The sequence below is a fragment of the Balearica regulorum genome, chromosome 3 (genome assembly GCF_011004875.1).
Source record: "Balearica regulorum gibbericeps isolate bBalReg1 chromosome 3, bBalReg1.pri, whole genome shotgun sequence".
NCBI classification, from domain to species: domain Eukaryota; kingdom Metazoa; phylum Chordata; class Aves; order Gruiformes; family Gruidae; genus Balearica; species Balearica regulorum.
In genome coordinates, this window is record NC_046186.1 from 8,442,085 (window position 1) to 8,453,905 (window position 11,821).

The following is an 11,821-nucleotide window of genomic DNA, read 5'->3' on the forward strand; positions in this document are numbered from 1 at the left end:
CTTTATATTGTGCAGAAGGATCCAACTCTTAAAACTTGCAGGCTTCGTGTTCGTACCTGCCGGGTCATAGGAGCTATCCACCTTACCACCCTCCGGCCCCAGGGGGTGAAGTGAGCCCCGGTAGCCAGGCCAGGCCGGTCACACTGCTGACGACTGAACCACCAGCCATCCCTCACGCGAAGGGATACACCACACGGGGGACCCAACGCTCCCGCCTGAGGCGTCTCCTCTCTGCTGTGGTCCCTCCTCAGGCCTCACCGAGAGCCACACGGAGGCAGCCACGCCAGGACGGGTGTGGGTCGGACATGTCACACGGTACGTGACCCCCCGGGAGCGACAAAGGGGACACAAGTCCCTGCCCCGGGCCCGCAGCCCGGGCGACCGTGGAGCCGCCCTAAGGAGAGCGCTCGCGCCAGCGGGGAGGAGGGAGGGGCGGAGCGCTGCCCGCCCTATTGCATCCTGGGAGCTGTAGTTCTAGCGCCCGCCCCCGTAGGCACCGCCTGCTGGGTCATGGAGCTCAGCCGTGCTCGGCCAGAGCGCCGCTGCTGAGCGTCGAAGCGGCGCGTCCCTGCGCGCCCCCTGCGGCCAGGCGGGGCTGGGCTGGGCAGGGCAGGGCAGGACCGGGCGCGGAGGCGGAGCCGGAGCCGTGAGGTACCCGTCACAGCCAAGCGCCGCGCTCAGCTGCCTGGCCGCGGGGATTGCCTCACCGGAGCCGGGCTGAGCCGCTGGGCGGGTGAGGCTGCTGGCCGTGGCGAGGAGGAGGAACGGGCGGGCCGCGCCGCTGGGGAAGGTGGGGAATGTCGGTGCGGGCGGGCCCGCGCAGGGAGCGGCGGATCCCTGGTGCGGGCGGGTGGCCCCGCGGGGGACGCGGCGCGGGCGGGCGGCTTTGGGCGGTCTCTCTTGCTCCCTGCCGCGGCTGCCCGGTGCCCCGCTGCGGGGGCAGCTGCCGGAGGATCCCCCCGCAGTGTCTCCCGCCTGCCTGGAGGGGCTGGGCACAGGCGCCGCGTTCCACCGAGCATCCCGGCCTGTCCGCACGGCTGTGGCAGTGGCGCGACGCCTGGCTGCCCTGGCCGGGCATAGTGCGAGGGCGTGAGGCGAGGCCGGCGGGGGACCGCGGGGCTTCCCTGGGGCGGCTGTGGAGGGGGCTCCCCACGGGTGAGGAGGCGGTTGGCGGGAGCCTGGCCTGTGGTGACGTGCCTTGACACCTCAAGGGCCGGGGCCTGTGCGGGTGGAAGCGGCGGTGGGATGAGTGACGGGGTTTGCGCATGAGGTGGCTTGAGTGCCATGGCCAGCGGGTGTCTTCCTGCTCTTGCTTTTCCAGGTGCGCGGGAGATAGCGTGAAGCATCTCTTGTATCAGAGGAACCTGTCCAGATGGCCCAGAAGGCTTAGTTCCTTAGCCTATCTTAGGAAGCACGTTATCATCTCCCTTCCATAAGTGAGTATTGCCCAGAGTGTATGTGTGATTTGGAGCACCGAAGAATGAACAGCAACGTTTTTATTTTCCTGCAAGTGGTGATTGCTTAATGAAATTGAGGTCGGTTATACCGGAGTTTAGAGGAGAACCAGGTATGTGGTGGTGAAGTTGATTGGGAAGTATCTCAAGTGCTCTTTACCGTGAGGCAGGATCCAGAGTACTTAAATTTATCCATGGTAAACATTTACTTAATTGGCTCTTACAGATTATAAAATTCATGGAGCACCTTCTTCCCTCCTTCTGCCTCTCCAAGGTAACCTGCTTCAATGCTTAGCTATCACTTATGGTTAGAATTTTTCATTAACAGCTGACCTAAATCATCTTTGTTGAAACTAAGCTGATTATTATCTTGCACTATCCACAGTAGACCCAGAGAACAATGGGTCAGTGTTGTCTTCTCAGTGGTCCAGTGCATGTTTGCAAGTTTCCATTCAGAGTCTTCTCCAAACGGAGTGAACCCACTTCTCATGTTTTTCTGGTTCTTGAACTCTATTAAGCATTTCCATCGTCCTCGGACCATTAAACTCAGAACTAGGCGCAGTACTCCAGTGGAGATATTGTTAACTCTGAGGAAGTGGGGTAATTATCTCCCTTGCGTATGGCATCCCTCTTAAAAATATTCTAGAATGCTCTTATTTGACAACATTCTCAAATTACTGAAATATTCAATTTGTGTTCCCTTGTAAGCCAGATCCTTTTCTATTTTTGCTATACCACTACCCAGGCAATTATTCCTGAAGAGGTATCCATGTTTTGTTTTGCTGGGTTTTTTTTCTTTACTAAGTGTATTATTTTACATGTGTTATTAGTTTGAGAAGAAATTATCTTGATTATCATAACATAGCTTTTTCTATCTAATTTTAGTCTGTGAAATCTGCTCTTCCAATCCCTTCTTCCAAGTTAAGTGTCATCCATAAATAGTTAATTAAAATACCGAGCAGTGCCAGGCCCTGCACATTGTGATTAAACCCTTCCAGTTTGACAATTTGACTTTCTCAAACACTTCTTGTTTTTCATGCTTCATATTAAAGCTGCAAATCATTCTGTGCCACGGATTTGCAGCTGAACCAAATCCTATCTTTCCTCTTAAGTGAGGAAACCATCAGTTCCTTTGAATTGGCTTCTGTGCACAGAGTATGGATTGCTCACAGCTCAAAAACTAGAAATGTGTGTAAAATCCTGAACCCTTCTGAAATTATGGTGCCTTGCATATGGCTTTTGGGTGTCCTGGAAGCCTGGTTATGGGCTATGGAGAATGATGATTGTTGGCAGTCTCCCATTCTCTCTTTTGAAGCTGTCACACTGTGCAGAGAGAACTGAAAAGACTTCTCGCAAGACATCAGGCAAATCAAATTTAAAAAATACTGGAATTAAGGTTTTCTGTGGGTTTATTTCCTACCTATAAACCAATAATTTCTACTTTCCAGGACACTATGAAAATAAGTACTCCTAAAGCAATATCCAAATGATAAAAATGTCCTCAGAATTACTGCAGATTTTTTTTAAAAAGCATTTAAAAATGCATGTGTATTTTTGTATGGATATTCAGGTATGTGTAAATACCATTCTGCAGGCACAGTCAGCTGCCTACTGCTTTCATCCCTTCTAGTCAACAAACAGTAGTGAGCTATGAGATGGTTTGTGAACTCTGACATCATTTAGGAAAAGGAAAAAAAAATAAATCACTGCTTTAGAAGACGTTGGAGGTTGAGTCATTCATGTGCTATCCTTGTATGGCTCATGCCTGAGGTAGGTGGATCTGTCCCCCTCCTGTGTTATAAGTTCTTTTAAATTCTTTTCTCATGCATTTCTTCAGAAAAATCTGCTTTGATCCTAACTTTCTTCAAAATTGCATTTGCTTTTTTTAGAGAGCTTTCTGCAATAGCCATACAAAAGCCTCATTCTCACCCACTTAATACAGGATCAGATTCAGAGATAATGTATTAATGCTTGCTTATACTTGTAAGGGATTACTCTATCTGATCACAAATGTTCCATGAAGCTTAGAGGCGATATTTTGAAAACTTAATACTAAAGTCATTCAAAAATATTCTGAGAAGAAACACTCTGTCGATTAGAATGAAAAGATTGGTCTTGTGATGAAAATGCAGCAGACTAACCCTATGTAAACAGCAAAGTTTCTTTCTCTTAAAATTGCATTTCACTGTGTAAACATCATAAACAAACAATTCTAGGTTTGAGGATTAAGCGTAGATGAATATTGTGTGTACGTTGACTTCACTGGAAGGAAGAGTCCAGCATTGGCAGGGTCATAAGCTAAATAATCGTACAGGTATCCTCTACAATAATTATTTCTTTTCATTCTAATTTGTTTAGATGTCTCACATGAAAAGTCATGGAGTTAGGAAAGGCGAAGCTTCTGAGAACTGGCCTTAATGCCTTATACCAAGCAATTCACCCTGTGCATGGTATTGCCTGGACAGATGGGAAACAGGTGATACTAACTTCTTTACACCTTCATAATGGAGAACCAAAATTTGGTGACTCAAGTGTTGTCGGTCAGTTTGAACACGTCCATGGACTCTACTGGGGCCCATGTCCCCCTGATGCCCCAGCTCTGCTCGCTGTTCAACATAAAAAGCATATCACTGTTTGGCAGCTCTGTTTTAATGCTACAGAAAGAAATAAGCTCTTAGTTTCTCAGATATGCGACATCAGCGAGCCGTTTCCAGTGCTCCCCCAAGGCTGTGTGTGGCATCCGAAGAAGGAGATCTTGGCTGTGCTAACTACACGCGATGCCTCCGTCTTACACTCTGTTCATCTCAACAACTCCAGAATTAAAGCAGATATTAAAGGCAGCGGTCTTATCCACTGTGCTTGTTGGACGAAGGAAGGCAATCGCTTAGTAGTGGGAGTAGGCAGTGCCCTTCATTCTTATATTTGGGATGATGCTCAGAAAACACTGAATGCTTGTTCTTTTTGCCCAATCTTTGATGTGGGAGGCTACATCTGTGCTGTGGAAGCTACTCTGAATTTCCAAGTTGCTGTTGCCACTGAGCTTCCTCTAGACAAGATCTGTGGTTTAAATGCTGGTGTTGCATTTGAAGTTCCAGCGAGTGTTGAGACAGAGTCCTTCCCCTCTCAGTCCAGCTTATGTGGTGAGGAAGAGTATTCCATGGATGGGGGCAAAAAATCTCTGGACTCTGAGAAGCCCTTGTCTGTTGTTACATCTCCTGTGGATCTAACTCACATACTTTCTAGCAAGCAGGGTGCTGATTCCAGTCCTCTTCTTCATCTGAGGCCCAAGGACTACCTAACGGGAAGTGGCCAAGATTCTTCACATCTCATCTTGGTAACTTTTGAAAGAAAGGTTACTTCCACCAAAAAAGTTAGCATCCCAGGCATTCTGGTTCCTGATATAATGGCTTTTGACCCCAAAACTCAAACTGTATCGGTTGCCTCCAATACGTGTAACGTTATTTTAGTCTATTCACTGACTTCATCCAATTTACCCAATATTCAGCAGATTCAGCTAGAGAAAAATGAGAAACCAAAGGGTTTGTGCTTCTTGACCAATAAATTGTTACTGATACTGGTTGGAAGACAAAAATTCACTGACCCTGCATTTCTTCCCTCTTCAAGATCAGACAAGTATATGATTCGATTGATGATTAAGGAACTAATATTTGAAATGGGTCCTTCAACATCTGCCTCAGTTAATGGGAGCTCCAATTTGAACCTTTCAAATATACCTCATGATCTCTCTATGGATATTCACCCTCTCAGCTGTGGACTCTTGATACCAGATCATGCTGCCATTCAGTCCCCTACCAACAGAAGGAAACTCATTGAAGAAATTAAGAGTCTTGTTTATGAACAAAGCTTGTTGTTGAACACAAATGAGCTCAAAGATAAAAAGATTTCCATGAATTTTCCTCCAGTTGTTGAGCCTCTCGATGCCGAACCAGTCAATCGGACTATGGCACTGTCTGCCACATCACTGGCATTTTCTAACAAGCCAACATCTCCAAAAAGGCAGACAGATGCAGCTTCCAAAGTACCAAATTCCTACAAGAATAACCTATCAAGTGAAAAGGAGGCAAGTTACTTTTTGAAAAATGTAGAAAAACTGTCTGGTAACTTCACAGAATTACAACATCATCTCTGTGAATTAACTGAGCAGCTAAAATCTGGAAAGAGAAATCTTCCAGTGTACCCATCTTCTCAGGAACCCTCTTTTATTAACATCACCTGCCAGGTAATTTTGATATTGGAAGCCTTAATGATAAAATCTGTTTAGGGATGTATGTTCTTTGTACGGATTTAAAACACGAAAGCTTGTCATGTTACGTGCAGAAAGGATGACATCCTGTGAATGTTTAGTATGTGCAAATGCAGTAGGCATGAATGATCTTGCTGCACGCAGGTGAATCTGATAGAAGTCTTATTTAGACTTATTTAGGCTTTTACATAATCCTGGCTTGCTTTTGTTGTCCTTCTTCCCTTCCTGGAATTGCATCTTGGTCCCTATTTACAGTTCTTTTAAAACTACATATTTGTATTTTTCTCTGATGGGAGATAGAATGAGGGATATACTTAAGACATTTTTTTTAAATTAAACTAATGTATCTTTAAACTAAAATTGTTCCCATTTCAGATGGATGCTGTAGTGGTGCTTTCGTTGTTGCACAGCTATTTGTACCAGTGGTAAAACCAGAACATTTCTGGCAAAAAAAAAAAAAAAGGACCATTATCATGTAATGGTCAATAGGATTAGATTTCCATCCTTAACATTAACCCCATCCATAGCTGGGATTATTTTTACACATCTCATTGCTCTGCAGGCTTTCGGTGCTTTTAAAGCAATGTAATATTCAGGAACATGCAGCTCCCTGTTGGCTCTGGCCCAGGTCGGTGTAACTTCTCCTCCTGCACAGAGGCTAGTGGGACTCCAGAGAACCCACGTGTGACACTTTTGTTGCAGAATTAAAGACCTGCATGAAGTTCTGGCAGTGTAATGTTTTTCCTAGGCAACTTCTGAAGCTTTCTGTTTAGAAATTTAGGCAAGGGAAAATTTCTGTGTATGGGAATTGGTATCAAACACCTGTTCTTTTGTGAGGACAAATAAAATAATGGAGACTGAAACAAAAAAAGAAAAATGCTTTGGCTCTGAAATGGAAATGTTGCTAATTAGTATTGAGAGCACCATCTGAGAAGGAAAGAAACCCTTTGGGACACAACAGATAATTCTATTAACATAGCTTAAAAATGGATTTAAAATCAAATTCCATGGGAAAGACCCTTTCCTTGGCTGGAAGAAGGTACTTCCAAATCTCATGCTAGAAAGTATAAGTTACCTTATTATCAAGAGATGGCACAAATCTACTGCGTCTCTTCTAGAAGTCAGATTAATAAACCTTAGTCAAGATTCAAAGTAATTTAAACTACTATTTTCCTTTCAATAAGCTCTATTTTTCAGCTTTATTATTGCAAAAAATTATTATTCTCAACTTTTGTAGCATTGAACTCTTAGGTCCTAGATCATATTCCCTCACTCTCTTCACTGGTTTCCATTGTAAACATTTAATAATTGTAATAACTAATTTTTCTAGCTCTATTAAATCTTAAATATACATGGGGCATTACTCTGAAAAGTGAAAGTTTCCCTCAGCAAGTCTGGTGCCTCGTTTATCTGAGGTGTTTGTTTGGAAAGCTTCTTTAATTTGAAGTAGCCCAAGTTTTTGTTATGATTTTATATTCAGCTCTCTGTTTATATATAGTTTGAAACTGAGTTACGTATCAGCTTGTCTTGGTGTTCCAAGAGCTAGGTTAACTATGCTTTGGGGGGTGCTTCGCAAATGAAAGTAAGGCTGCAATTTTACCTGCGTATTTTGATCAATGGTGAGTTGTGGCAAGAAAAGCATTTGACTTTAGTATTACAAGCAACATTGGAATGTCTGGCAGAAAACGCTGTGGTTTAAGTTTAGCCAAAGTATATTTGATTCAGAAATCGTTAACAGGCCAACAGGGATCCTCACCTCGTGTGCTGAGCCCTGATAGTTTCTCTACTGCCTAAGTTATTAGCTGTATTTTACAAAAAGTTGAGGAAACCCAGAATGTCCCGAATAAGCACTGTCTTTGAGAGGGCAGAGTGCCGGGGGCGAAGAGCCTTTGTGCATCTCCAAGCTCCCCTCTGCCATACGCCTTCCTTGTGGATGGATGGGTCTGTCCCCAGCATGGAAAACGAGTCGGAATTTACTTCATCCTGGTTTTATCATGTCCCAGCAACGTTGTCGAGACTTCCCTGGGAAGTTACATGTGAATTTTATCCTACGCAAAGACAAAGTTTGTAGTTTTGGTAACAGCTGATCTTTGGCAGGTTTTTATAATGCTTTGTTCTGCCCCTTAGCTTCTTTGAAGATGCTTTTTGGATTTTAAAGCTTGGGGTAGTGATAGAGGTGAGAGAGACAAGCCCTCCTGTTCCTCATCCCAAACATTCATGGGCGAGAGTTCTCACCTCTTCATAAGCTGTGGATCAGGGAGGGGGAAGGACACAAAACCTGCTGCTTTGCAGACTCCTAGGGAAGCGTCCCTTGCAGGTGGTAGGATGAGAGTTGAGATTGCGCTGTGGATGAAGCTCATGGTTTCTACAGCAGCAGTGTATGATTTCTTCTCCTGTTGTTCTGACACACGCTGAATTAGCACAGTTTCTGTGAGCGACAGCAGCAAGATCGTCTCTTTGAGAGCTGAGACTTTAAAGTATAAATCTTGCAAGTCGGCCTGAATGAATGTAGCATTTGGCTTTCTGTAAATGATTAGTTGAAGGCATATCTACGATCCTGTTTTCATTAATGCCATTTTGACATCTCTGTTTACATCACGGTATCTAATGATTCTTTCTTGAATTTACAGAAGCAGCTTTCCAGAAGTGATTCAGATGAAAGACGAGCTGTTATTCTTTGTGATGGTAAACTCCGTCTAAATATAGTCCAGCAGATATTCAATCTCTCTCTTGTAGAAATGCAGCACGGTATGTTGTAATTATCCGATAATACAAATGCTTTAAACACATGTGACATTCTCAGTGAGCAGCAGCAAAATGCATGATCCCATCTGGGAAAAAAACAAGGAATAAATAATGGAAGATTATTAATAAAAGCTTGCTCATTTGTTTTATAACGTAAAGATTCTTCTCTGGGCTTTTACTGAGAGAAATCTTCACGTTATTAAAAAAAAAAGAGCAAACTTTTATGGATTGATACCACCTTATCAAGCAGCTAGTTATACTGGAAAGTTACTATCACCCAGTATTTTATTTATGTTTTATTCTGAATAGAGAAGTCTGAGTAATGAGGAGGTTAGAGTTGACTGCTGGTTTTGGAATACAGTTTTCTATATTTTAATCTGTAGTTCCAGCATCTGGTCTCCTTTAGGAAATCCTGTAGCTTTTTATAAACACAAAAGTAGCCTTATAAATTTTAGCAGCGCATTTCACTTTGGTTTTTGCTGTGAAGAAAGCTGCCTTTCTTATTGCTGCGGTCTTCTCTGCCGTTATCCGTTTGTCCCATGCACATCCCGTGTGGAGGTGTCAATTCAAAGTGTCTTACTTCTGGCAAAGGCAGAAAACGTACCTTTGGGCTGTCATGTCTCACTACGACATAGGTTCTCGGTACTATATTCCAGCCACTTGCCTATTGCGTCTGCTCTCTGCCTAATTGCAGATTACTGAGCAAATATCCCAGACTTAAGGCTGCTGTTCTTACCATTGTGCAAGTTTTCTTTTTCTTTAAATAGTTGTTAGACTATGTTTACTATTCCAACACCTAGAAAAAACTGTAGTTGGATAATTCACTAACAAGTCAATATTGGAAAGGTTCTCACTGCTGTCTTACGTTAATTCAGTAGTTTTCCTATAGCAGGATCAGTCACCTGTATTAAAATACGGTGACTGTTTTAAAAATGTCGTGGCACGACCCAGAACCGTGTTATGTACCCAGTGAGAAAAGTAGACAGTTTTGTAGGTGCTGATCTCTTAATTTTCAAACTGGAATTTTATTTTGAGCTATAAGATTTGAATGATTTCTCTTTCTGGCAAGAAAAATGTGCCTGTTTCTTGTGTTAGTTTTGACTTCTCATTTTTAGCTTAAAAATGTGAACTTAATAGAATTGGTTACCCAGGAATGAGTAACCATCACGTGTATGACTGGCCTTACTAGATAAATTTTAAAAGCAAACAGTGTTACAGTAGGTTTCTTTATTAATTTTACAAATATTACTAGATAAATGGGCAAATTAGGAATGGTATTTTCAAATTCCTGAATTGTATTGACTTTAAAGTTTTGTCCAAATGAGATATTAAGCCAAAAGATTAAAGTGCTTTTAAGCTACAATCTTTTCATGACCTTACTTGTGACATGAAGTTATGTAATGTAACTGTACAAACAGCTGGAAATGTTTCGTTGCACTCCCTCACCCCCTACAAGCTCTATTTTATTTCTTCATTAACTTAACAGATATTTTGATAGCATGAAAATTTTCTGGTTTGTATGAATTGGTAGTAGTCAGTGTTTTGGCTTCAGTAAACAATTTCAAATTGTAAAAATAATGCTAATGATGATGTGAAGTCAAACAGCAAACGTACCAGAAACATTTATTGAAATTAATTATACTGAAATTACATAATAAAGGTGGTTTCTAGATTTTTTTATATTAATTTATAATTTAATAAATGTCTGCTTCGTACAGTATCTGCACAACTTAAGCACTGTGAAGTAGCTTATGAATACCTAATTAAAAACAAGTCTGGATGCTGATGAATTCTGCTCAGACCATAACTGTCCTTTATTTTTGAGATTATACAACCTGTATCTCCCCATACTTTTTTTTTTTCCTAGAAGAAATAGAAACATAGAGAAGCATTTGACTTTTTTAATTTTCAAAGAAATCTGTTTAATACCTTATACGTACCTAATTACAGGGACTCTTAGACGTTTACGTGTCTTCACAGGTTCATCTTGGATTGTTCTCACAGCGGACAGCGAGGGCTTCGTTCCGTTAATGTTTACATCCACGCAGGAGATAGTCGTAAGAGATGCCAGTACGAAAGGCTACAGCGCCCGTTCTTCCACAACTTTGGACATCATCAGTTCTACAGAAGGGTGTAGACCCGCTTCTTCTGAAAGTCTGGACATCACAAGCTCTTTGGAAGTCCTCAGAGACTGCTCCTCCAAGGCTTTAGACAGCAGCAGTCCTTCAGAACAGCCCAGCAGTAACATGTAACTTCTGACAGTGATTTTTGTAATGTCTCTCTTACGATGGGAGACTTTTAAATTTACTATGTAGGATTGCAAATTCTAAACAACAGTCTGTCTCAAATCTCTCTTGGATTTACATAATTTTTTGTTGCATATCACTGTAAATTATTTATTTGGTCCTTGAAAACATTAACTTTTTTTTATACTGAGCAGTGTTTTTTAAATATGCCTCTTGCAGTATAGACCGGGTCTTTGTATCAGTGGTTGAAAACGTGTGTTCTTACAAGCTCCTGAGCGCAAGTTTCCATCTTGGGCTTTAATATGTTGGTGTTTTTAGATGATACTAAAACTTGCATAATAAAGAAATCCTTGAAAATGCTGCATTGTCCCCCATTTCCTCACTTCTGTCAAAGCCTGAACTATTATGTTGTTGTTATTTCGAAATAGGGCCTGCAGAGGTGCAAGCGGTTTTGCACTGGAGTTACTAACGGTGTAAGCGCTAGCTCAGATATATGGAGTTTGGGACAAAGTATGATCCTGTGAGACCCTTTCCCCTCCTGTGCGCACCATTAATGCCTCGGTACTTCCTTCTCCATGCGGATTCGGGGAAGTGGCTGTCAGATATGTCGTCTTTTGTGGTGGGCTGAGCCCAGCAGGCAGCTGAGCTGCCGCCCAGCCCCTCGCTCCCCTGTCCAGGATGGGGGAAAGAATCAGAAGTGCGAAAGCAAGAACAGCTCATGGGTTGAGATAGAGACAGTTTAATAGGTAAGACAAAAGCGGGGCATGCAAGTGCAAAATTAGGAGTTTATTCAGTGCTTCACATTGGCTTCTGGGAAAGCAGGGCTTCATCCTGTGAAATGGTTACTTAGGAAGACAAACACCGCAGCTCTGACTATATTTCCCCTGTCTCCTCCTTTCCCCCAGTTTTTATTGCTGAGCATGACATCGTAAGAAGGACATTGAGGTGCTGGAGTGTGTCCAGAGATGGGCAACGAAGCTGGTGAAGGATCTAGAGCACCAGTCTGATGAGGAGTGGCTGAGGAAACTGGGGCTGTTTAGCCTGGAGAAGAGGAGGCTGAGAGGAGACCTTATTGCTCTCTACAACTCCCTCAAAGGAGGTTGTGGTGAGGT

The 11,821-nt window shown here is 42.9% G+C and overlaps 1 protein-coding gene across 2 annotated transcripts; it reads left to right on the top strand.

Annotated features, from left to right (window-relative positions):
* The first annotated feature begins 604 nt into the window (after positions 1–604).
* LOC104630935 (WD repeat and coiled-coil-containing protein) lies at positions 605–11,066 on the top strand. 2 transcript variants are annotated; one of them, XM_075750504.1, is made up of 5 exons: positions 605–733; positions 1,322–1,567; positions 3,813–5,694; positions 8,349–8,466; positions 10,444–11,066. In XM_075750504.1, exons 3-5 carry the CDS (start codon positions 3,832–3,834, stop codon positions 10,713–10,715), a joined length of 2,253 nt encoding a protein of 750 aa, XP_075606619.1. In that variant the 5' UTR covers positions 605–733; positions 1,322–1,567; positions 3,813–3,831; the 3' UTR covers positions 10,716–11,066. The 2 variants fall into 2 exon arrangements, with proteins under 2 accessions (XP_075606619.1, XP_075606618.1); XM_075750503.1 differs by having other exon boundaries at positions 1,322–1,436.
* The last annotated feature ends 755 nt before the right edge of the window (positions 11,067–11,821 follow it).

Excerpts from the sequence above, each read along its gene's own strand:
- LOC104630935 (XM_075750504.1), top strand. The coding sequence starts at position 3,832 with ATGGAGTTAGGAAAGGCGAAGCTTCTGAGAACTGGCCTTAATGCCTTA. Across the intron at positions 5,695-8,348 it reads TTATTAACATCACCTGCCAG|AAGCAGCTTTCCAGAAGTGA; the intron begins GTAATTTTGATA and ends TTGAATTTACAG. Across the intron at positions 8,467-10,443 it reads TCTTGTAGAAATGCAGCACG|GTTCATCTTGGATTGTTCTC; the intron begins GTATGTTGTAAT and ends GTGTCTTCACAG.